At 37.9% G+C, this 26,979-nt stretch overlaps 1 protein-coding gene across 2 annotated transcripts in view; it reads left to right on the top strand.

Annotated features, from left to right (window-relative positions):
- ANKRD31 (ankyrin repeat domain 31) overlaps nt 1-26,979 on the top strand; it is a 155,205-nt gene that overhangs the window by 41,330 nt on the left and 86,896 nt on the right. For both annotated transcript variants that reach the window (XM_047730792.1, XM_047730791.1), the window contains exons 8-11: nt 820-1,088; nt 3,151-3,260; nt 8,933-9,088; nt 17,617-17,759. In XM_047730792.1, coding sequence (XP_047586748.1) covers nt 820-1,088; nt 3,151-3,260; nt 8,933-9,088; nt 17,617-17,759 — 678 coding nt within the window. The remainder of the gene's footprint in view (nt 1-819; nt 1,089-3,150; nt 3,261-8,932; nt 9,089-17,616; nt 17,760-26,979) is intronic.

The raw sequence follows: 26,979 nt of genomic DNA, 5'->3' as shown, positions 1-26,979 counted from the left end.
AAAACTGATCATGGGGATAGGGCATGAAGATTAAATTAAACATTCCAGTATCCTAATCTGAAAAGAGGTAATATAAGTAAAATGTAGGAGATTATAATTGATGGGTATTAACAGAGTGAGCATGAATTTAGCAAGTGTTCAAAAAAAGAAACCCTTTTAAAAGTAAAAAAGAGATTGAGAACAAATTAAATACCCTTTTATTCAACCATAATAAAAATATGGAATTTGGTACACTAAAAAGCTTTGCAAGCTGTATATATAAATAAGCTCTAGAAGGGTTTACATGATATGTGTAAAAACACATGTATCTTCATGAAAGTTAAATCTATAATGGATTCTTAAGGGAAAGTTAGAGTCATTCGTGATTTACTGGTAACCTTTTAAAATCAATATAATGGAGGTTATATACAGTTTTGTCCCACAAAATACAAACTTCCTACTGTAAAACAACAATCACTGGGCTGAGTAGAACATTGCTCTGGTCTAGTATGACATTTCTACTCTTTTTATATGTCATTTTTTGCTGCCTGTTTCCTATGAAGTTAAAGCATCCAGAGTAACCTTAGTTTTGCCCTTGAATTTTAAGGATGAATATTGATAGGAATAATTTTTACTTATGCTCTTCTTATCTTAGACTTTTAAATCCGCTTTGGCTTTTATTATATTATTAAATTTTCATTATGTGGTCTGTGAATTTTTGCACTTTCATATTATAAGAGGCATTTTTTTATAATCAGAGGACAAGATAAAACCTAATTTCTTCTCATTTTAAATTTTTTGCATTGTTACAGTTTTTTGTGTATTTGCATCTTATTACAGACTCTAGAAGATCCAAACTTTGGGCTGCAAACTTTGGTTCATCAAAATGTCACCTCATGTGATCCACTACATAATAAAGGAAATTCAAATTCAGTGAAAAATAAATCTGGCCAGGATATTCCATGTGTGTTAAGGAGATCGTCCAGACTGAAAGCAGGCAGAGATGCAAAGCACACAGATGACTTGTATGAGACACCAGAAAAGATTGTACCAAAGATTCTTGTCAGTGAGGATCAAATAAGTAATATCTCTTCAACTAAGAATTTCAGGTATACTCCCAAATTATATCTTTCTCTTTAGATATGCTACAGACCTTATAGATAATTCTATGCTTGGGACACTAGAGTCAATGCACAGTTACCCCTAAGTGAAGAGCTTTGTTTTTCAGTGTTGTTGCCTTATTTACTGTACAGTTATTTTTTTTAACCCAGAAAACTCTTCTACTTTTTTTTTTTAAAGAAGACAGAGTTAAGAGAGATTTGTTGGATTTCAACCTAATTCTAATTTCCATTCTTTCTTTTTTAAATTAAATTTAGTTAGCATCCATCATCACACAGTTATAGAATTTTCTTTTCTTGTCATGAGAATTTCTAAGATTTACTCCCTCCATGACTTCCAACTATGCAGTACAGTACTACCATGTATGTTCTATCCCCGGGACTTATTTATCTTATAAATGGAAGTTTGTACTTTTTAATCACTTTCACTCATTTCACTCACTCCCCACCTCTCTGCTTCTGGACACCATCAATCTGTTCTCTGTATCTATGAGTTTAGGTTGTTTTGTTTGAGATGCCACATATAAGATCATATAGTATTTGTCTTTCTCTGTCTGACTTATTTCACTTAGCATAATTCCCTTTAGATCCTTTCACATTGTCACAAATAATCCATTGTGTGTGTATGTGTGTGTGTGTACACCACTTTTCTTTATCCTTATGTGTGTGTGTGTGTGTGTGTGTGTACACCACTTTTCTTTATCCATTTATCCATCAATGGATACTTAAGTTGTTTCCATGTCTTGGCTATCATAAATAAAGCTGCAGTGGGCACAGGTGCAGATATCTTTTCAAGATAGTAATTTTATTTCCTTTGGCTAAATATCCAGAAGTAGAAATGCTGTGTCATATGATGGTTCTATTTTTGATTTTGTGAGGATCTTTTATCCTGTTTTCCATAGTGTCCTCACCAGTTTACAATGCACAGGGGTTCTTTTTTCTTCACATCCTCAGCAATCTTTCCTGTCTTTTTAATGATAGCCATTATAACATGTATGAGGTGATACCTTACTGTAGTTTTTATTTGCATTTTCCTGCTGATTAGTGATGTTGAACACCTTTTCATGTACCTGTTGGCCATTTGATTGTCTTCTTTGAGAAAATGTCATTTTAGTTCCTCTTCCATTTTTGAATTGGATTGTTTGCTTAATTTGCTATTGAGTTGTATGAGTTCCTTATATATTTTGAATATTAACCCCTTATCAGGTATATGATTTGCAAATATTTTCTCCCATTCAGTAGGCTGCCTTTTAATTTTGTTGATGGTGTCCTTTTCCATGCAGAAACTTTTTAATTTGATTAGCCCTAGTTTTTCATTCTTGCTTTTGTTGCCTTTGCTTCTGGTGCCAAATCCAAAAAATGATTGTCCAGACCAACGTCAAGGTGCCTACCCCCTGTTTTGTTTCTATGAGTTTTATGATTTCAGGTCTTACAATGAAGTCTTTAACTCATTTTGAATTGATTTTTGTGTATGATGCAAGATTGACGCCCAATCTCATTGTTTTACATGTGGCTATCCAGTTTCCCAAACATCATTTATTAAAAAGATTGTCCTTTCCTCATTGTATATTTTTGGTTCCTTTATTGAAAGTTAATTAGCCATCTATACATAGGTTTATTTCCTGTCTCTACAGTATTCCATTCAGCTATGTGTCTGTTTTTATTCCAGTATTTTCAGTTTTTGATCAGTGTAATCCCACAAGGCAAGTCCTGTTTTCTTGAAAGAGCCTAGAAGGTAAATAGATAGTGGCATGGCAGTCTAGGGATGAGGGGCAAGATACTCAGAATACTTGTAGGTGACTGCTCCTAAAGGAAAGAAACCCACAGGTGGCACAAAGAAAAGGCTAGAAACCACCAAAATCGGCATGCTTGTCACAGAATTACCTGCAGTTTACTCAGGAGTCATCTCCATATTTTAAAGTGCCATGCTCTTTGATAGCAACTCAGTAAAATACCTTTCAGTTTTAAAAACTCAGTAAAAATTTAATATGATTCTCTGTGGATGGTTGTAGAGAACATGATAGTAATTTTAAAAACACATTTATTTTTCAAGAATGCAGGATCCTGCTTTAATGATTAAAAGTAAAGGGAAGAATATGCATTCAACCAGACTCAAAAGTGGAGAACAGATGCAGAGAAACAAAAAACTTGCTGGAAAAAGTGGTGAGGCATATTTGATTTCATAATTTTTTTTAATTAAGTAACTTACAGACATAGAATTCTGGTACTGAAAAGGACTTAGAGATTATCTCTCTCGACTTTCTCATTTTACTGATGAGGAAGTTCATAGAGGTTGAAGATTTTTCCCAGCATTGCACAGCTCATTTCACAGCTCATAACTAGGACTTGGTCATGAACTTCTGGCTTATTAGCTGGTATTTTTCCTATACTTCTGTTTGGAGAAAAGAGTTACAGAACCCTTTTCAAATTTAGATATGTGATCTATTTGTGGTGTGACCAACGTAGCATAAGGCTTTGAGAAGTCATACTAAGAGGAATAGAGGAAAAGATAAGGCAAAATTACTGTTATTCTTTGGTGTTATTTCTCTGTTCCTATAAAACCCCAAAGAATAACCTAAGAAACTATGAGAAACCATAAGATTGTAGAAAGACTGGTTAAGATATAATAAGGAGGGGGGCGCCTGGGTGACTCAGTGGTTAAAGCCTCTGCCTTCAGCTCAGGTCATGATCTCAGGGTCCTGGGATCAAGCCCTGCATTGAGCTCTCTGCTCAGTGGGGAGCCTGCTTCCTCCTCTCTCTCTCTCTGCCTGCCCTTCCGCCTACTTGTGATCTCTGTGTGTCAAATAAATAAATAAAATCTTAAAAAAAAAAGACATATTAAGGGTATAATTGGCAAAATTAAAATATGTACTGTAGGTTAAATAATAAGATACCATTGTTAAATTTCCTAAATTTAACAATAATTTGGTTATTTAAAAGAATGTCCTTGTTTTTGGAAAATACACACTTAAGTATTAGTGAGTAAAGGGGCATGGTGTGTGTAAATTATTTATATATATGTCTGTGTGAATGCATATATTTATATAAAAAGGGAGATAGAATGATATAAACAGATAGCAAAATACTAATAATGGGTGAATCTTTTGTTCTCTTTTTATAACTTTTTTGTAAGTCTGAATTTTTTCCAGATAAAATATTTTAAAAATTCAGTGAACTGGGGGCGCCTGGGTGGCTCAGTGTGTTAAGCCGCTGCCTTCGGCTCAGGTCGTGATCTCAGGGTCCTTGGATCGAGCCCCGCATCGGGCTCTCTGCTCGGTGGGGAGCCTGCTTCCTCCTCTCTCTCTGCCTGCCTCTCTGCCTGCTTGTGCTCTCTTTCTCTGTCAAATAAATAAATAAAATCTTTAAAAATTCAGTGAACTGAAACAAGACATTAGTACCTTTCATACGTGCAAGTATTACCCAGTTAGAAAAATATAGGAGAGAGTCCCATTTATAATAACTATAATGAAGAGAAAATACCTGCTCTACACCTAATAAGAAATGTGCCTTGCCTATAAGAAAAGAGTTGAAAATTCCACTCAGGGACTTAAAAAAAAAAAGAGAGACTTGAATAAATAGAAGAATCTTACTCTTGACCATAAGTATTCATGTAAGAAATTTATTTCTCCCAAAATTACTCTATAAATGTGTGAGAGCTCAATCAAAAACAGATTTTTGTTTATTTGCTAATTGTTTTGTCTTGTTTTGCTTTATAAAGCTGGAGATTAATTATGAGAATGTTATAAAATGATACTAAACATGAAGGACTAGCCTAGAAAATTCTGGAAAATAAAAGCACAGGGAGACTGGAGAGACAAGAACCTGCTGTACATAATATGAAAACAATTGAGAAAGCCATATAGATTAAAATAATTGGGTACAGGCACAGGAATAGACAAATAAATTTATGAAACAGAATTGAGTTTAAATGTAGAAGCCTGATACAGTGTGAATTTTGGGGAAGGTATATAATAAAGATGGCATCTCAAATTGGTAGCAAAAAAAAGGACCAAGCAGTAAATAGTAAAAACATAAACAAATTTGGATGGATATCTATAACATTCCATATACTAAATTTAATTCCATTTTGGCCAAAGACTAACTGAAAAAAAAATTCTAGAAGAAAACATAAATGAGTTATTTTTGTAATCTCTGAGGAGGAAAAACCTTCTTAAAGAATGACAAACCCAGAAGCCAGGAGAGAAAAGAATGATAAAATTGACTACACATATTTTTAAAAAGATTGTATGGAAAATACCCTAAAGAAAATCAAACATTGAACACAGAAGAAATATTAATAACAATAGAAGGGGTTAATTGCATTAACATGCAGAGAGCTCTTAGAAAACAATAAAGATAAAGAAAAATGAGTAGGAAACACGAACAAGCATTTCACAGGGAAAAAAATATACATATATATAAATAACTAGGGCACCTAGTTGGCTCAGTCAGTTAAGCATCTGACTCTTGGTTTTGCCTGAGGTCATGATCTCAGGGTGGTGAGATCCAGCCCTGTATCAGGCTCCTTGCTCACCTCCGAGTCTGCTTGAGATTCTCTGCCTCTCTTTCCTTCTCCCTCTGCCCCTCCCCCTGCTTGCATGCACACACACTCTCTCTCTCTCAAATAAATAAATAAATAAAATCTTTTAAAAAATAATTGAAAGGATTAGCATCTCATTTATGATTTAAAAAATGTAAATTAGGGAGTACAGTTTTCACTAAGAGAATGTCAAATGTTTAAACATTTGAGAATTCCTAGTGGCAAGAATATGGAAAAAGCAAGCATTCTCTTATTTTCTTGGTAATACTGTAAGTTTATTCAGTCTTTTTTTTTTAAGATTTTATTTATTTATTCAACATAGAGAAAATAGGGGGGGCGCGCCTGGGTGGCTCAGTGGGTTAAAGCCTCTGCCTTCGGCTCAGGTCATGATCCCAAGGTCCTGGGATCAAGCCCCGCATCGGGCTCTCTGCTCAGCAGGGAGCCTGCTTCCTCCTCTCTCTGCCTGCCTCTCTGCCTACTTGTGATCTTTCTCTGTCAAATAACTAAATAAAATCTTTAAGAAAAAAAAAGAAAATATGGGGAAGACCAGAAGGAGAGGGACAAGCAGACTCTGCACTGAGCATGAAGCCTGATGCAGAGCTCAATCTCCGGACCCTGAGATCATGACCTGAGTTGAAACTAAGACTGAGACACTTAACAGACTGAGCCACCCAAGTACCCCTGTTCAGTCTTTTCACCAGGCAGTTTATTTACATTCTTCAGACTTTTAAGTCACAATTCTTGAATTGGCAATTCTACTTAAGGGATTTATTCTGGACATTCCTGGGTGGCTCAGTTGGTTATGCATCTGGCTCTTGATTTCAATTCAGGTCATGCATGATCTCAGGGTTGTGAGATGGCTGTGTTTGATGTAGAGCCTGCTTGGGATTCTCTCTCTCCCTCTACCCCTGACCCTTCTCCCTTTCTCCACTCACATGTGCACATTCTCTTTCTCTCTCAAAACAAAACAAAAAAATGTTATGGCTATAGTAATCAAAATAGCATGACATTTCCATCAAGATAGGGAAACAGGTCAATGTAATGTAATGTACTGAGTTCCGAAATAAATCCTTGAGTTTTGACAAAGGCACAAGGCTTTTTGTGGAGGAGAATAATTAGATAACCATATACAACAAAATGTTATTGAATGTCTCTATATTTTCTAAAAATACTGTATTTTGTTTTTGCCCAAGTTACTTGAAGATCAGATTGATCCTTTCAAAATTTTTTTAAAAACCTTATTAGGCAGGTTTGGTGTAGGCTTTACAGCTAGTTTAGCCCCTTCTACTAAGACATGACCTGTTAAGGGTCTCTACTAATGCTCTGGTTGTTACCAAGGTCACTCTCCTCCAGCTGTCAGGAATGTACATGTTTCCCAGCTGGTGTGATATCTCAGGCTTGTTATTTTATAGTTCTTGGATAGTTGTTCTTACCCAGCCTCATGAAGCCTCAACCTACATATGAGCACTGTAGTATTTAGAAAGTGATAAAGGAGTCCCTTTTGTAGATTTCTGGTACCTGTTCTCTCTTCCCTCATCTCTGGTACCCTACTGTGCAAAATCTAATCACCCTAGCCTCCTGAAACTTAAATTTCTATTTCCTCAGCTCAGAAGCTTCACCTTGCTATGCTTGTGCTATATGCTGGAAAGTGCCTCCAGACAGCTCAGTCTGTTGTTTCCCTTCTCTGGAAGGAGTCATAGATCTGAATTGCCTGTTTTCCAGTGTCTTAATATAGTTTTTTTTTTTTTTAATCAATATATTTTGTCTAGTTTTTTTAGTTGTTTGCAATGGAAGGGCAAGTCATGGCAATTATTAAGTTGTGATTGGAAGTGAATGTCTTCTCCATCTTAGTTTTCATTGAAAAATTTTATATTCTTAATTTGTTATTTCTTTTTTTTTTAAGATTTTATTTATTTATTTGACAGACAGAGATCACAAGTAGGCAGAGAGAGAGATAGAGAGGAGGAGGAGGCAGGCTTCCTGCCAAGCAGAGAGCCCTATATGGGGCTCGATCCCAGGACCCCGGGATCATGACCCGAGCCGAAGGCAGAGGCTTTAACCCACTGAGCCACCCAGGCGCCCCCTTAATTTGTTATTTCTAATAAATTACATAACTAGCAAGTACAACTGGCGAAAACAGATCTTGAAGTAAAGACTACTTTTTTGGTAAATACAGTTTATCTGGTAGGAGCAGAATGCTTTGTAGTTTTGAGTGGGACAAGATAGTCTCAAATGTTCAGAAGTTGGTTTATTTTTCAGTGGAACTGAATGGAGGGAATCTAATAAAGACAAAGCAGATAAATTGTGATCCATTAAAAAATGTGCTGCTCGGATGCCTGGGTGGCTCAGTGGTTTAAAGCCTCTGCTTTCAGCTCAGGTCATGATCCCGGGGTCCTGAGATTGAGCCCCTCATCGGGCTCTCTGCTCAGTGGGGAGCCTGCTTCCTCCTCTCTCTCTGCCTGCCTCTCCACCTACTTGTGATCTCTGTCTCTCTGTTAAATAAATAAATAAAAATCTTTTTAAAAAAATGTGCTGCTATACTCAGTTACTTTTGTGAGATTTTAGGATGGAGCAGATTAGCTAGATCAAAATTATAAAAGCTATCATCAGAGTTATTCTGAAATTCAGGAAAACCAAATGAACTAGTATCCATCAAAACTGACAGGATTTTGAGTATCAGTATTTTAGGAAAGACAGTGAAGAAATAATACCTGATATGCATAACCTGGGAATCTATTTTAATTGTCTATTACCTGGCTTAGGAAATAAAACTATTATATAGATCAAGATCATATTTCTTTATTTAATTTTGGAACAACTATTTGTAGCAAAGAAAGAAATTTAACATTCCTTTACTGGCCTCATTGTGTTTAATTTCTGTATCTTCCTTGTGTATGTCTGAGATTTTTTCCTCATGGTGGTGTATCACATTTTAGCACTATAGTATCTTGTTGGGTTTAATGACAATCTAATTCTAGATTTAAATAATCGTTTTCACCAGAACTTTTAAAAAAGTAATCTGTTAGTCTTCTCACATATGCACTTTCATGGGGTTTCAATAAACATAAACTGCTTACATGATTTATAATATACTGCAAGTATTTTCAAACTAATGACATTTTTCCTTTTATCTTTTTGCATGTAGATAACATTATAGTTGGGTTTATGGATGAAATACTCTTTTATAATACAATTCCAGAATGTTGACTGGATTCACTCTATTACCTGTATTCTTCCTAGTTTTCAAATAGGGATTATTACTTTTTGTTCTCTTTTGTTTATCCCCTCCTTTCAGAAAAAATGAAGAGGAATGAAATATCTCTGTCTAGCATTAACCGTAGAAACATCTTTGGAGAGAACTTACTGTATCAGGCTGCTCTGCATAATGACATTGATCTTGTTCGTCATTATATAATGAAAGGAGGAAGTGTTAATCAGCCAAGTTATGCTGGTAAGTTGGGGTTACCACACAATTATCTTTTTTTTTTTTAAAGATTTTATTTATTTATTTGACAGACAGATCACAAGTAGGCAGAGAGGCAGGCAGAGAGAAAGGAAGGGAAGCAGGCTCCCCGCTGAGCAGAGAGCCCGATGTGGGGCTCGATCCCAGGACCCTGGGATCATGACCTGAGCCGAAGGCAGCGGCTTTAACCCACTGAGCCACCCAGGCGCCCCACCACATAATTATCTTGAGAGTGGTTTGTAGTTTCTGCTTAGTCACTCCTATGAAAGTATGACAATGTGGGTGTAAGGCAAGTCTCAAACAGAAAGCTTCCAGGTGATTTTTCTGCTTAGGTAGTTCATCACCATCTTCTCCCAGGAAAGTGGTAAGATGGGGAGGGAGGGAGAAGGACATTGTATTTCACCTTCAAAGATTATGCCTGCCCAAGGCCTACCAGGTGGGCCAAGTGCAGTGGCCTTCCACAGAAGGATGCTGTTCCTGTGGCTGACTTGCTGGCTTTGCATGGGCATTGTTACTGTGAGACTCAACTTTCAATGGAAGAGAAGTGAGCTCAAAAGCTGAAAGAAGCTGATGGTATGGTGAGCTATGGGGGAAACCAAGATAACATGGTAGATGTACAGCAGGACCAATGGCCAGGGATATGGAGAGAACAGAGTACAAGGTAGAAGGGGTGGGACAGGGAGCTCAGAACATTCTTTCTGCAAGGCTGGATCTCTGGTATTGTCTTTTTTATGGAGAAAAACTGATGTTCTCCTGGACAAGAAAGATTCCTTAAGGACACCTAAGTACAAGGCACTTAGCAACACTAGGCTACTCTAGGTAGTGCCTTTATGTATCCATAATTTTACTAGTGTTTCTAGACTTTTTCAGTTTATGAAGCAGTGTGAAAAGTCTTATGATGCACAGGGATGAACAGCATAATCCATGGACAAACAGGTGATTACACTTACTTTAGCAAAGCCTGGATTTATATGATAATCAGGGTTTTAACAGGCTGTTACTTAAATCCCATATCCAAGTGAACCACCCTACGTCACTTGCTAGCCAAAGCACTTGCTTCCTTACAAAATGTGTGGTACTTGCTATTTGTCTCTATCTGCTCCTTAAGTTCAGTAGTAGCTCTAACTTTACTTTATGGACTTCTCAAGAATCTCATAACATATTTCTTTTCATTAGCCCTTTTCTGTGCCATTGTTAACATCCTTGGTGTCTCTTCTCTGCTTGTCTTCAGTCATTTATTGTGCACGTTCTCCTCACTGCCCCAGATACTTCTGTGATCTTAATGAATTCTTTATCCTTAATATACTTTCCTGGCTTTTTGAAGTCTCTTGTTCTCTACTTTTCCTTCTCACTTGGCATTTTAGCTCTGATCTTTATATCTGGCTATTCCATCTTATAAAATTGCAGAGGGTACTGTTTTTAAAGACTTAACTACAACCATTTTCATCAGAGTCACCTGCAGTGTTTGTTTAAAATGCAATTTGTTTAAAATGTTTATTTCACCCTCCAAAACACACACATGCACACACACACATACATACACACAGTCTCACAATTAAAATCTGTAGGTTAATGCTCTCTGTCAAATAAATAAAATCTTTGAAATCTATAGGTTGAAACCTTGAAATCTGCATTTTAACATATTTCCTCAGGTGATTTGTATTCTCAGTGAAGTTCAGGAACTACTGGTAAGAGATATATGACCTGCATGTAATATACCAGTTCACTGTAGTCAGCTTTTATAGTATGCCCCTTATGTGCCAGATATTGTAAAAACAGAAAGATGTGTATACTAGAAAAGTTTGGCTGTATTCTGTGATACAGTCCAAGAAAGGATAAGTGCCTTTTGAGAAATTAATAAGATGTTATAATAACAGACCGAAGGTCTTGTCATAGGTAACATTTGCATTGTAAGTCCTCATTTACATTTTATGATATCTTTGTGTTTGATTAAAAACAAAACAAAACAAAACAATGCAATCGTTCTTTACCTATCAAAAACAAGGGTGAAACCAGAAAGTAGGCTGAAGAAACTGAATACCCAAAAACAGATCTTATAAAGCTTCTTTGCTAAAACCCTCTCAAACCAATGTCTTGAGCATTATTTTACAAAGAATTCTATCTGACTCCTAACTCTGTCGCACATTAGAACTGAAAGGAAAGGTTGGCACAGTCCAGGATATTGATAATAGCAAGAAGCTTAATAGCAAGGCAAGAGACAGATTAAAAACATAAAAATGAGAGGCGACATTGTTGAGGACTGTATAACACAGAAAAGCATGCACTTACACCTCTGTGGGTGTTAACAGTTGCTATGTTAGAGCCTATAAGAAATATTATGATCTTTATTTAAAATTTGTTATTTTTTCTTTCTGGGAAATTTATTATCTTACAAAGCTTTAGAGAGATTTCCTTTAAGATGGTTAAATTTTCAAAAAGAAAAAAATTGTTCTTTTTAAAATTTTATTTATTTGACTGAGAGAGACACGGTGAAAGAGGGAACACAAGCAGGGGGAGTGGGAGAGGGAGAAACAGGCCTCCTGCAGAGCAGGGAGCCTGACACTGGGCTGGATCCCAGGACCCTGGGATCATGACCTGAGCAGAAGGCAGACAGACGCTTAACAACTGAGCCACCCAGGCGCCCTGTTTTTGTCCATTTTAGGAAACTAATTTTTATTTTAGCTTAAGCAAAGCCTAAATAAGGAAAGGAAGTTTCCTAGGAAGAAATTCATCATCTACATTCCAAAGTTAATAACTTTTGGATTTCTTATATTTCATTTTTCATGCTAGAGTTGTGGCAGATAATCAGGTTAACCAGTATACACATTGATAAATTTCTGCAGGTCCTGAAACCTAAATGAATTCACACTTTTTATCAAATACTATTAGAGGGAGATATTTTTTATATTCTGTTTTTAAAAATAGGTAGTTCCTGGGGTTCCTGGGTGTCTCAGATGGTTGGATGTCTGCCTTCAGCTCGGGTCATATCTCCGGGCCCTGGGATCAAGCCCTACATCAGGCTCCCAGCTCAGCGGAGAGTCTGCTTCTCCCTCTGATGCTCCCCACTGCTTGCGCGCTCGCTCTCTCTCTCTCTCTCTCTCTCAAATGAATAAAAAAATAAAACAGGTAGTCCTTAAGTGGTTATGTTTCAAAAGTTCACATGTGAAGTTCAATTCATTTGAAATTTCTTGTAACATTATGGAAAATTTCAAACATACTGAAAAGTTAAAAGAATTCCACATTAAGCTTCCAGAAACCTCATACCTAGATTCTATGTACTTATTTTTATTGCGTACTTACTATCAAGGAAAAATACTCATGTATTTCTCCTCTACTTACATTCATAACACTTCTGATACCAGATGTATGGGATTTTTGACACATCAAGCAATTCTCCAACACCACCTGGGTGTCCTGCAATTTAGTTCATTTCTGACACTAACCCAAATTAGTACAGAACACACAGGTTAAGGGATCAGTCAGCCACCCCCACTTCAGATGCCAGTCACAAGTAGTAGGTCCCTGGATTACCCACAATTTTTGTTCAACTTGGCTACAAACTGGAGGTTCCCATGATCCTTTCCTCAAATTTGATCTTTTCCTAAAATAGTTAACAGAACTTAGGGAAACATGTTTACCATATAAGTTTATTATATAATAAAGGATATGACAAAGGATACAGATGAATGCCCAGATAAAGATACAGAATCAGGCCTGGTAGGGTCCTGAGCACAGGAGCTTCTATTCCTTGGGAATTGGAATATGTTACCTTCCCAGCATGTAGATGTGTTGACCAACCTGGAAAAGTTCTCTGAACCCCAGAGTTTGGGGATTTTTATGAAGGCTTCATCATGAAGGCAGGGCAGGGGAGAAGGGGATGTGGAACTGAAACTTAAAAGTTTCTGATCATGACTTGGTCTTTCTTAGGACCAGTCCCCATCCAGGAGCCATACAGAAGTTGCCTCATTAAGACAAAAGATACTTCTGTAACCTAGGGAATAGCAAGGAATTTAGGACCTCTGTGTCATATACTTCTATCACTTATGAATTTGCAAAGGTCTTGGGGGTTCTGTATGAGGAGCTTGGGTGAGATACCAAATACTAGAACAGAAGACTGTCCTAGCACCCCTGTTTATTAGAGTTTAGGAGCTTTGTGCCTGGAATCAGGGGGCAGAGACTAATAAATATTTCTTATTTCATTCCTATCCATCTTTAAATCTCTCTCTGTCCATAAGTCCATCTTTATGTTGATGCACTTCAAAGAAAGTTAGTGCATTTTACCACAGAACACCTCAACATTAATATCTCTTAACTAGCTAGAGTTCTATAGTCTTTTTTTCTTTTTGAAAAGTAAAATTTTCATACTGTAAAATACAGACCTTAAATGTGCTGTTTGATGAATTTTAACAAATATATTCACCTGTGTAACCCAAACCTCTATCAAGATAGAATATTACCAACATTCCACAAATTTCCCTCAGGCCTCTTCCCAGTCATTCCCCATCCCCACTCTCTAGAAGCCACTATTGTTCTGATATTTCTCTGATATTTTTCACTATTTCTGGTAGTTTTGCCTCTTCAGTATTTCACCATTAATCATGAGGTTACCTGTAGGTTTTATAGCTGCTCTTTATATTGAGGAATCCATTCCTAATTTCTTGAGTATTTTTTATCAGTAATGGATCCTGGGTCATAATAAATCATGCTCTTATATATTGTTAGATACATTATGCTACTATTTTGTTAAGGATTTTTGCATGTATGATCATGAGTCATACTAGCCTGTAATTTTTTGTTGTTGTAATGCTTTTGTCTGGTTCGGAATCAGGATTTGCTAATATTTTGTTAAGGATATTTTTGTAACCTATATTCATAGGTAATATTGGTTCATAATTTTGTTATAATGATTTTGGTATTGGTATCAACGTTATGTAGACTTCATAAAATGAGTTAAGAAGTATTCTCTTCTAGTTTCTGGAAGAGTTTGCTTAAAACTGGAAGTTTTTTCTTAAATGTTTGACAGAACTTAGAGTGAAACTATGAGAGCATATAATTCTTTCTCTGTAATTATTTTTTGTTTCATCTTGTGTCAGTTTTGGTAAGCTGTACTTTTTTAGGGTCACCTGAGTGGCTCAGTTAGTTAAGTGGTACTTTCTTAAGGAATTTGTCCTTTTTATCTAAGTTATAGAATTTATTGTCATAAAGTTATTTATAATATTTCCCTATTATTGTTTTAATATCTATAGATCTTTAGGGATATTTATCTTTCCTGATATTGTTCATTTCCTCTCTTCCTTCTTTCCTTTCTTTTTTTTCTTTCCTTCCTAAAGTAGTTTAAGCTAGAAGATTATCAATTTTATTGCTTTTTTTTTTTTCAAAGAACTAACATCTGGCTTTAAATTTTTCTCTCTTATCTGTATTAAATGCTATTAATTTCTGCTTCTTTTGACCTCTGCTTATTTTGGGTTAATTTTTTTCTTTATCTAGCTTCTTAGGGTTAAAAATGAGGCCAGAGATTTTTGTACATTTTTCCCTGCTATGGTCATTTAAAGCTTTAAATTTCCCTCTAAATACTGCTTTTGCTAAATCCAACAGATTTTAATATGTTATATTTTCATTATCACTCACGTTGAAATACTTTTAATTTTTGTATGATTATTTGTTTGACCCCAAGATTATATTAGAAGTTGTTAAATTTTTAAATATTTGAGGATTGTCTGGGCATGTTTCTGGTATTGATTTCTAACTTCATTCCTTTGGTTAAAGGAATATACTTTCTGTGAATTTGATCCTTTTACATTTATTGAGAGTGGCCTGTTGCCTAGTATGTGGTCTTTCTTGCTTAATATCCCTTGTATACTTGAATGTTTATTCTTCAGTTGTATCTAATGTTCTATAAATGTCATTTAGATGAAGATGGTAATATTCAGATCATGTCTCTATTTATGGATTTTTTTGTCTAGTCAAGCTATCATTTTATGAGAAGAGTGTAGAAATATTAACAACTGTGATTGTGGATTGTTGGTTTCTCCCTTTAATTCTGTCTGTTTTTGCTTGTATTTTGAAATTTTGTTATTAGGTTGTAACTGTCATGTCTTCTGATAATTGACCTTTTAATTATTATAAAATACCTCTCTTTATCTCTGGTAATATACTTTGCTTTGAAGCTACTTTATATGATATCAATATAAGCATCCTAGCCTTCTTATGTTTCTTGTCTGTTTGCTATGTCTTTTTCCATCCTTTTATTTTCAACCTATGTCTTTTTTTAAAAAAGATATTTATTTATTTATTTACCTGACAGAGATCACAAGTAGGCAAAGAGGCAGGTGGGGGGGGGAGGTGGTAGGAAGCAGGCTTCCTGCTGAGCAGAGAGCCTGATGCAGGGCTTGACCCCCGGACCCTGAGATCATGACATGAGCCGAAGGCAGAGGCCTAAGCCACTGAGCCACCCAGGTGTCCCATCTATGTCTTTTTATTTAAAATTTGTTTCTTGGGTGCCTGGGTGTCTCAGTGGCTTAGGCCTTTGGTTCAGGTCATGATCCCAGAGTCCAGGGATGGAGTCCCGCATCAGGCTTCCTGCTCAGCGGGGAGTCTGCTTCTCCCTCTGACCCTTCCCTCTCTCGTGCTTTCTCTCTCTTACTCTTTCTCAAATAAATAAATAAAATCTTTAAAAATAAAAAAAATTTATTTCTTACAGACAGCATATTTCTTAAAGACAGCTTCTTTATCCATTCTGACAATCTCTGCCTTTTAATTGGGGTGATTAATCAATTTTCATTTCATATAAAAGATTGGATTGAGGACTACAATTTTACTAATTGTTTCTTGTGCACATTCCCCCCGCTTTGTCCTTGCATTATTTTGAAGTAGTTACTCTGGTGATTGCAATATATGTCTTTGATGTTTCAGTCTTTTTAGAGTTAGTATGTTAATATTTCTATAAAATGTAAAAACATTGAACACGTCTCCCTTTTGTGTGTGTATATATATAGATATATAGCACATCTGTATACATTAATAACACCAAAATATAGTGTATAATATTCAATTTAAATAGTCACATGGATTTTAAGGAAATTTATAGGGAAAAAAAACTTGTATTAACTATATATTTACCATTTTTGATACTCTTCATTTCTTCCTCAAAGCTTTCTAATTAATAATATAGGAGAAACTGCTTCCATAACATTTTATGACAATGGGTCTTAATTGGAGTGATACCACCTTTCAGAAGACATTTGGCAATTACTGGAATCAATTTTAGTTGTTACAAGGGGAATGGGGATGGGGTGTTATTGGCATCTAATAAAATGCTCAGAACCACAAAGAATTATCCACCCCAAAATGTTATTACTGAGTTAAAGAACCCTGGTTTATGGAGAAGGTTCTGGAAGGAGTTAGTGAAATATACTTTTAAAATGTAGCATTTAGGTTTTCTTTCATTAATCCTGTGATTTATTGGAATTTAATAAATATAACTTATACCTTTGTCTCTTGCTAACAAGGATAAAGGATACTTTTCTGTGTGACTGGTTTTCTTAAAACAGTTGGTATTAGAATTGCTGTAATTAGGGATGCCTGGGTGGCTCAGACAGTTAAGCATCCAATTCTTGGTTTCAGCTCAGGTCATGATCTCAGGGTCCTGAGATCAAGCCCCACATCTGGCTCTGTGCTCAGTGTGGTGTCTGCTTGTCCCTCTCTTCTCACTCTGCCTCTCACTACACTCTGTCTCTCAAATAAATAAATAAAATCTTTTTAAAAAATTACTATAAATAGCTTTTTACAAATAAGGAGAAAAGAGGGATGCCTGGGTGGCTCACTTGGTTAAGTGGCTGCCTTTGGCTCAGGTCATAATCCTGGGGTCCTGTGCTCAAGCCCCACATCGGGCTCCCTGCTCAGTAGGAAGCCTGCCTCTCCCTCTCCCTTTCCCAATCCCCCTGCTTGTGTTCCCTCTCCTGTTGTCTCCATTTCTGTCAAATAAATAAATAAAATCTTAAAAAAGAAAAAACAAATGAGAAAAATGTATGTTTTTGAAGTGACTTCTGTGTATTCCTACCAGCTAGGTTACTTTAATGGAAGTACCTTGAGCTATAAATAGTCCCCCCCCCCCCCGCCTTTTCTACAGAAAAGTAACCTGCAGCTGGCATTCTCTGTGAGCCAGTAATGACTCCTTTACAGCCTTTTTATTTGAGGAAGGCAGGAATAGTTTCAAATATTTTACTTCTTTAAAAAAATTTACTTCTTTTTATATTTTTTTACAATTGAGTTTTTCACAATTGAATTTCACAATTTACTTATTTATGTATTTTTTCACAATTAATTTGGGGCTATGAATTTGATTTGTCCCTCAGATTTATTGAATTCATCTGATAATACAAGTTATTTTCATGGTAAGATTATCATCTCATATAATCAAAATATTTTTAAAGAAACAACAGTTTTTATTTAAAGGGCAAGCACTAAACATTAAGATAGCAAACATAAACAAATTCCATTTCCTTTTTGTATAATAGGTTGGACAGCACTTCATGAAGCTAGTGTGGGAGGATTTTATCAGACAGTAAGTGAACTATTAAAAGGTGGAGCAGATGTAAATACCAAAGGAATGTACCAGATCACTCCCCTACATGATGCTGTCATAAATGGACATTATAAGGTACTGTGATGCTTTTGTTTGCAAAACAAATACTATATTCTGCAGGTATTAAAAATCTCTGGAACCTCAGTTTTAGGAATTCAGTTTTAGTTCATTCTGCTAGTGGATACTCGGACTATGTAATAAAATAGTACTATGTGATGATTTGTTGTTCCTAATATGGTAGATGCCATTTTACATGTTACTTTTAATAAGTACAAATCATGTTTTGGTTATACATAATCTTTTTAAAATTAAACATCTTTAAGACTCTTCAATAAGGTGCTTTAAAGGTTTTAACATGAAGTTTCCTACTTGTAGATTGTTACACAGTGATGTCCAGTCCTGATAGGAGGCATCCAGCTTTATGGGCACTAATTGTCACTTTCAGAGACCACATAAAACCTGAATCTCTTGGGTTTAATGATCTGCCAGTATATACCAGCATAGATGTGCCAGTGGTTAAAATATCAAAATACTATAGTTCCATACAAATTGGTTAATAGTAGCTGCAGTTAAGATGATTGATCCTAGCACATACAGTTTATTTCAGATGATTGATCCCAGCAAATACACATACAGGCTCTGAGCCTCCTAGACATTTTTCTGGTCTAGGCACTACACTATAGGACTGAGGCACTTGCTAAAAATATCCTGTTATTTATTTTGGGTATTTTAAGTTTCCTCTGGGTTCAGATTCCTGGAGTAGGAAAGGGAGCTAATTAGCTGGGCTCAGCAAGTTATGTTCTGCATACTTCCAGAAGAAATACCTGACAGGTAGAGCTGGAGATGGCTGCCGGGAGCCACAGGCATAGACAGAGCATATCCCTTTCTAATGTGAAATAGTACTTCAGGAAAGTTTAGGCTGTTTTGCCTTTTTTCTTAATATATCACTTGCTTGTAGGGGTTCACCCCTGCACATTGTAGAGAGGGCTGGGGGGAGAGAATTCTGCTTGGGACCTAATTTAATGGCCAGAAGAATGCAGGCTTAGACAAGTGATAGTGTGAGCCTTCTCTGTCCTTTACCCCATCTTCAAAGCTGTCCTCCATTAGAGAAACCTCATGCCAAGGATTCTTCCTTCTCCTCATGGCCCATCTGCTGTTGAACTTGTCAGGGCTGACCTATCCTAGTGTTAGGGTCCGTGATCAAAGAACGAGACTGATTAAAGCAAAAATCAAACAAAGCTTTATTTCACACCAAGCATCAAAAATCAAACTGACCGGTCAGGGCTGTCTCTTACGAAAAGGTGACGACGATGACCCCGGCAATTCCGCTCCCAACGTGGCTGCTCTGGATAAGACCTTTCTGTAGATGAGGCCACTCTGGACGAGGCCACTCCCAGGACGAGGCCGCAGCTGATGAGGTCGCTCCTCAGGGCTGCTCCCTGGAAAGGCTGCTCACAAAAAGAGGCCACTCTGGAGGAAGCCTCTTTCCTGATGATGCTGCCTCCCACAGGGCTGCTCACCGAGGAAGCCTCTTTCCAGATGAAGCCGCTCCCCGGAATGGCGCAGCTCCAGCGAGGCTGCGGCTCAGGGTATCAAGGCCGCTCCTGGCAGCGAGGCCGTTCTCAGCGATGTTGCTGGTGTCCAGGCCGTTCCCCTCTGTGTGTCAGCGGGGTCGCTGGTGTTGGGATCGCTGGCGTCTCGGCTGCTGCTGGAGTGCTGGGACCGCTGGCGTGCTGGGACAGCTGGCGTCTTGGCTGCTGCTGGAGTGCTGGGACCGCTGGCGTGCTGGGTCAGCTGGCGTCGGGACCACTGGTGTCAGGACCGCTGGCATCTCGGCTGCTGCTGGAGTGCTGGTGGCTCCGCTGCTCCCCGCGGCACCGTTGCCGAAGCCACGGTGTGGGTGGGGCTGCAGGCGTCGGAGCTGCCAGCGGCTCGGGGCTGCTGGTGGCTCGTCTAGCTCTGACAAGAGCTGTCACACTCTCACAGCTCTTACAAGAGCTGTTACAGTTCCTACAGCTCTTAATGAGAGCTGCTACAGCTCCTATAGCTCTTACAAGAGCTGTCACAGCTCTCTTTCTTCTGCTCCCGCGGACTCTTCTGCTGCTTCTCCTGCCGATTCTTCTCTCTGCTGCTCCCGCTGCTCCCCTATCTGCTGCTCCCTCCAACTCTTCTCTGCTTTTTCTTCTTCTTCTTCTGACAGCTCTCCTTCCACACCCCTCGCCAGCCTCGCAGACCAACCTTTATGGGGGTGGTTGAGCCCCGCCCCTACACAGGTAGCCAATTGAATCCTAATTCACCCAGTGGAGATACCCACGCCACACCGATTGTACGTCTTCACCCGGCCTGCCCCGCCCCTACTTCCGGGGTCCACAAGCTAGTTACTCTGGGAGGGGCAGGTCCTTACACTAGTCAAGAGTCCTTTTGCCCTTTGGACAAGGTAAGCTCTGAGCACTTTAATTTTTCTTCTTTTCATTCTCAGTTGTTCTTTTGTCCCATCTGGTAACTTGGCTTTAGTCAATTTCTGCCTCATGGGTTAGAACCAGCTATCTCCTTTCTGGCCTTTGCAGATATGTAGCCTTCTCCTACTCCATCAGTGAAGTAAAAGGGACCAAAGACACATGCCTCTGACCCAGAATCTCTTTTCCGCACTACCTCTCTCACTCCCACTTGCCATACTGTGTGTTCTTGGGGCTCATGTACTTCTGGCACTGTGGCATGTCCAGACTGATGGCAGGAGAAAAGAGAATGACAAGACAGAAGTGGAAGCCTAGAGAATGGTCATGAGAATTAAAAGCTAAAACCAAGGGGCGCCTGGGTGGCTCAGTGGGTTAAGCCGCTGCCTTCCGCTTAGGTCATGATCTCAGGGTCCTGGGATCGAGTCCCACATCGGGCTCTCTGCTCAGCAGGGAGCCTGCTTCCCTCTCTCTGCCTGCCTCTCTGTCTGCTTGTGATCTCTGTCTGTCAGATAAATAAATAAAATCTTAAAAAAAAAACAAAACTAAAACCCAGTGGAATGGGATGAAATCAGTTTTCTTCATTCCCTTCCCTTTTTGTTTAGCTGGGGGTTGGGAGGAGCCAGAAAGTTATTTAATGTAGTCCAAGAGAGATTCCCAAAGTGCCAGGTCAGTTCTGGACTGACTTAAGAACCAAAGCCTTAAGAATCAAAGTAAGGCAGAACGTTGTTTTGGAGGATGGAGTAGGGATGACGAGAGCATCAGATGAGTATCTAGGCTAACCTTGGGGGAATCTCTTATGTGATGCAAAGTTGATCAGAAAAATGGTATAGACCCTTAGTATTGTATGTCCCATGACTTCCTTGACACAGGACTAAGGTGTCAGACAGGGGAGTCCTGGGAACCTAATGCTGGACTCAGCACCTAGAGAGTGTGAGCTTAAATATTCCAGAGTTGAAGAAACTTGAATATATATTGTCTTATAGGAATTGACTTTCATACTAAGAGATGGGACATACTAAAAGATAATACCCTGTTTTTTAAGAATTAAAAAACCATCAATATTTGCAGAAGTCCAAATCTTTAGAGACAGAAAGAAGATTAAGAATGAAAGGTAGAGAGTAGAGAATGGAGAATAATAACAGGTCATGGTTAAAGGGTTTCTTTTGGGGAATATTAAAATAGTTTTGAAATTAGGGATGCCTGGGTGGCTTAGTCAGTTGTGTGTCTGCCTTCAGCTCAGTTATGATCCCAGGGTCCTGGGATCAAGTCTTGCATCAGCCTCCCAGGGAGCCTGCTTCTCGCTCTGCCTGACACTCCCCCTGCTTGTGCTCTGTCAAATAAATAAAACCTTAAAAACAATGTTCCAAAATTAGATTGTGGTTATAGTTATACAACTCTCTTAATATACTAAAGAATATTGAATTATATTTTTTAAATGGGTGAATTATATCTCACTAAAACTGTTAAATACATTTTTTAAATTGAAAAAATGAAATTTGAGAATTATAGATGATTGGCTCATTCTGATTCCTTAGAAAAATCAAGAATAAATTATTAGACATAAGGGAGACATTTAGACAAGAATATAGTTATCTGACCCCAAATTGCCAAGGAAATATTGAAAAAGAAAAAACTGGAGGCATCTCATTGCCTGATTTCAAGCTATATTACAAAAATGTGATCACCAAGACAGCATGGTATTGGCACAAAACCAGACACATAGGTCAATGGAATAGAATAGAGAGTCCAGATACAGACCCTCAACTCTATGGTCAACTAATATTCGACAAAGCAGGAAAAAATATCCAATGGAAAAAAGACAGTCTCTTCAATAAATGGTGCTGGGAAAATTGGACAGCTATATATGGAAGAATGAAACTCAGCCATTTGCTTACACCGTACACAAAGATAAACTCTCTATGGGTGAAAGCCCTCAATGTGAGACAGGAATCCATCAAAGTCCTGAACATAGGCAGTAACCTTTTTAACATCGGCTACAGCAACTTCTTTCAAGACACGTCTCCAGAGGCAAGGGAAACAGAAGTGAAAATGAACTTCTGGGACTTCAGGTAAAAAGCTTCTGCACAGCAAAGGAAGCGGTCAACAAAACAGAGACAACCCACGGAATGGGAGAAGATAAAGTGACACGACAGACAAAGGGTTGATATCCAAGATCTATGAAGAACTTCTCAAACTCAATGCCCAAAAAACAAATAACCAAGTCAAAAAAATGGGCAGAAGATATGAACAGACACTTCTCCAAAGAAGACATATAAGTGGCTAACAACACATGAAATAATGTTCATCATCATTAGCCATCAGGGAAATCGAAACCACATTGAGATACCACCTTACACCAGTTAGAATGGCAAAGATTGACAAGGCAAGAAACAAATGTTGGGAAAGTTGTGGAGAAAGGGGAACCCTCTTACACTGTTTGTGGGAATGTAAGTGGGTGCAGCCACTTTGGAACAGTGCGGAGGTTCCTCAAAAATTAAAAATAGAACCACCCTATGCAGTACTGGGTATTTACCCCAAAGATACAAATGTAGTGAAAAGAAGGTCACATCCATCCCAATGTTCATACCAGCAATTTCCACAATACCCAAACCATGGAAAGAACCAAGATGTCCTTCAACAGACAGATGGATAAAGAAGATGTGGTCATATACACAATGGAATATTACTCAGCCATCAGAAAGGATGAATACCCAACTTTTGCATCAACCTAGATGGGACTGGAAGATATTATGCTAAATGAAATGTCAAACAGAGAAAGTCAATTATCATATGGTTTCACTTGTGGAACAGGAGAAATAGTGTAGAGGACATTAGGAGAAGGAAGGGAAAAATGAAGGGGGGGAATCAGAGAGGGAGAGGAACCAAGAGAGACTGTGGACTCCAGAAAACAAATTGAGGGTTTTAGAGGGGGGAATGGGTGAGCCTGGTGATGAGTATTAAGGAGGGCAAGGATTGCATGGAGCACTTGGGTGTTACAAACAATGAATTATGGAACACTACATCAAATGCTAATGACGTACTACTGTATGGTGACTAATATAATGTAATAAAAAATGGAAAAAAAAGAGTGTAGTGATACTTGAGAATCTGTAAGCATTACTAAGAACAAGTCATGTCAGACTAACCTTGACTTCTCTTGTGTTAGGTTTACTTTGTTAATAAATGAAGGAAATGGCATGACAAGTTGATGTAAACTATCATGGTTTTAACAAAGCTGTTTGATGAAATGTCCTGTGGTATATGAGTATATGAGATGTTGAATTGGAAATTGGTTAACAGTGTTACTAGGGTTCACATATATTGAAAAAATATCCCTCACATACACGTTCATATATCCCTCATGTACACATGCCATGTGTATCTAGTGTGAACTCTATTACGAAGTTTGATTATATATTCTATTATATTATAAAGAGCCAACTCCCAACAGGCTCAAACACAACTGTGTTTTGTTGTTATTGGGAATTTTAAAGAAATCCTGGACATCATACCATTTTACTCATAAATATTTGAGCCTTCATCTCTTACAGATAAGGGCTTCTTTTTATTCCCAAAGTATCATCTCACTTAATAAACATTAAGTGAGATATTAAATTAAATGTGAAATATTAAATTTATATTAAATTAAATTAATTAAATTAAGTGAGATATTAAATTTATATTAATAAATATTAAATGGTATTTCTTAATACCCTGTCCATATTCGCATTTCCCAAGTTATTTAAAAAATGTGTTTTTATAGCAAGTTTTTGTTTGAATCAGGATTGATGAAGGTCCATTCATTACAGATTTTGTTGTGGCTCTTAAATGTGTTTTAACCTCTAACAGTTCTTCCTCTATTTTGTGTTTTCTTATGTCTTCTAGCATCTGGATCTTTGTCTTATAGAATTTCCTAAATTCTAGATTTGGCTAATTTTATTTTTGTGGTGTATAGCTTGTTTCTTCTTACATTTTCTGTAAATGCATAATCTATTTAGAGACCAGAAGTCTGGGTGTTAGATATGCTTATTGGTATTAGATATCATTGCTTTGGGGCACCTGGGTAGCTCAATCATTAAGCATCTGCCTTGGGCTCAGGTCGTGATCCCAGGGTCCTGGGATTGAGCCCCGCATCAAGCCCTGAATCAGGCTTCCTGCTCACTGGGAAACCTGCTTCTTTCCCACTAGCCCCTACTTGTGTTCCCTCTCTCGCTGTGTCTCTCTCTGTCAAATAAATAAATAAAATCTTTAAGAAAGCCTTCAGATATCATTGCTCTTAGGCATTTTTTAGTAAAATACATATTTTTCAAGTTAGAGGATACATAAGGAAAATTATGAGTTCGTACTGATATCTCTTTTCAACTTAATATTATGGATTTATATTGAACTTTGATTTTATACTTGTATCTCTTTGTCTCTTAGGCTCAACATTTGTTTTTATTACATTAATTTACTTATTTCTTTATTGTATAACATACTCATTACTACTTAGCAATATTATCAACATTAACCCTATTATTATTAACAATAAAACTACTGATGAAGTTTTTTTTGTAATTCTTTCTGTTTTATGCATATATCATTAGTGATGTGTAGTCAAGATATTGTCTTTTCAGGTATTTGAAAGAATTTTATTCTCTCAGTATTATTCTAAGCACAGTGAGTCCGAGAACAACAAATATGATATGATTTCACTCACATGTGGAATTTAACAAACAAAACAGATGAGCAATGGGGGAAAAAAAGGGAAAGGGGGGAAAACCAAGAAACAGACTCTTCATTATAGAGAACAAACTGATGGTTACCAGAAGGGACATGGGTGGGGTGATGGGTTAAATAGGTAACAGGGATTAAGGAGTGCACTTGTTGTGATGAGCACAGGGTAATGTATGGAAGTGCAGAATTCCATATATTACATCTGAAACTAACATCATCTGTGTGTTAACTAACTGGAATTTAAATAAAACTTTAAAAAAATTTTACTCTCCTACTTCTTTCTTACACAAATAAGTCAGCTCATTTTAGAGGGAAGACAGAATTTGTTGGGGTTTTTTTTATGATTTGATTTATTTTCAGAGAGAGAGCACAAGCAGGGGGTGGCAGAGGGAGAGAGAGAAGCAGACTCCCCACTGAGCAAGGAGCCTGATGCAGGACTTGATCCCAGGACCCTGGGATTGTGACCTGAGCCAAAGGGAGATGCTTAACCAACTGAACCACCCAGGCATCCTAGGAAGAAAGCATTTGATTCAATAATATGATTAAAGGTGAAAATCCATAAGCAAACATGAAGTAGAGGTATATTTCCTTAAGGAGGCTACTGCTTGATGAGCCAAAGAAGTAGAAATTCTGATGCCGGGCACTTACTGAAATTGCTCTGCTTCTTCTAGGTAAGTACCTATGGTAGCTTTAAAATATGTCCACAAATTTTTTTTTTTTTAAGATTTTATTTGTTTATTGGACAGAGAGAGATCACAAGTAGGCAGAGAGGCAGGCAGAGAGAGAGAGGAGGAAGCAGGCTCCCCACCAAGGAAAGAGCCCGATGTGGGGCTCGATCCCAGGACCTGGGATCATGACCTGAGCCGAAGGCAGAGGCTTTAACCCTCTGAGCCACCCAGGCGCCCCATGTCCACAAATTTTTTAATACTCTCTTTTCAAAAGGTAGAACAGGGTTCTCTTCCCCAAGATTATGGGCTGGAGTGTCAGTGACTTGCTTCTAACAACTAGGATATGTCAGAAGTGACAGTATATGACTTTTGATGCTAGGTTGAAAGTACTGTAGCTTCTTCCATGTTCTTTCACTTCTCTCTCTTTTGGTACATTATATGAGAGAAGCCAGATGTCGTATTATCAGGACATTTAAGGAGTTCTATGGAAAGGTCTACATGGCAATGAACTGAGGTCTCCATCACACACCTGTGTGACTGAGGCATCTTAGGAAACAGAACCTCCAGCCCCAGTCAGGCTTTTACACAGTTGTATCTCCAGCCATCCTCTTAACTACATCCTTATAAGAAACTGACCATACTTCCAACCTGCACCAGTATCTCTGTGCCTTGCCTGCCTTGGACCTCCAACCTCACCTCAGCCCAAAAATGGCCCCCAACTGCTCCACCAGGGGCTTCTGAATCTGCTCTGTCTCCTGATGACACAAAGAGTGCAAATGCACCTTCTGCAAGAAGAGCTGCTGCTCCTGCTGCCCCCTCGGTGGTGCCAAGTGTGCCCAAGGCTGCATCTGCAAGGAGGCATCAGACAAGTGCAGCTGCTGGGCCTCATGTGGAGGAGAGCCTGTTCCAGATGTAAATAGACCAACATAAACATACTTGCAGACTTTTTTACTTTCTTATCCTACCTGTACTCAGTTGCTACATTCCTGTTTCTGTGAAATATGTGAATGATAGTAATCTCATCTAGGTGCTTCTGGCAAAAAAAAAAAAAAAAAAGAGAGAGAGAGAGAGAGAAAATAAAAAAGAAGATAGAGGTAGAACCTGATATAAAACCACCTACCTGGGCTGCTCCCAAATTCCTGACCCACAGAAACTGTGAGATTATGAATATTTATTATTTATTTGAGCCACTATGTTTGGAGGTAAATTGTTAGGTAGCAACAGAGAGCTAATATAGAACCTAAATATAGGTTAAAATAGAGGGGAGGGGTGCCTGGGTGGCACAGTTGGTTGAGCATCAACTTTTGGTTTTGGCTCAGGTCATGATCTCAAGGTCATGGGATCAAGCCCTGTTTTCCGTGCAGAGTCTGCTTAAGCTTCTTTCTCCTTCTCCCTCAGCCCCTCCCAGTTGTGCTCTCTCACTCTCAAATAAATATTAAAGAAAAAAAATAGGTG

The sequence above is a fragment of the Lutra lutra genome, chromosome 5 (assembly GCF_902655055.1).
Source record: "Lutra lutra chromosome 5, mLutLut1.2, whole genome shotgun sequence".
Lineage (NCBI taxonomy): Eukaryota > Metazoa > Chordata > Mammalia > Carnivora > Mustelidae > Lutra > Lutra lutra.
Note: the sequence above shows the minus strand (reverse complement) of the source record. Positions and strands in the feature narration are given on the sequence as shown.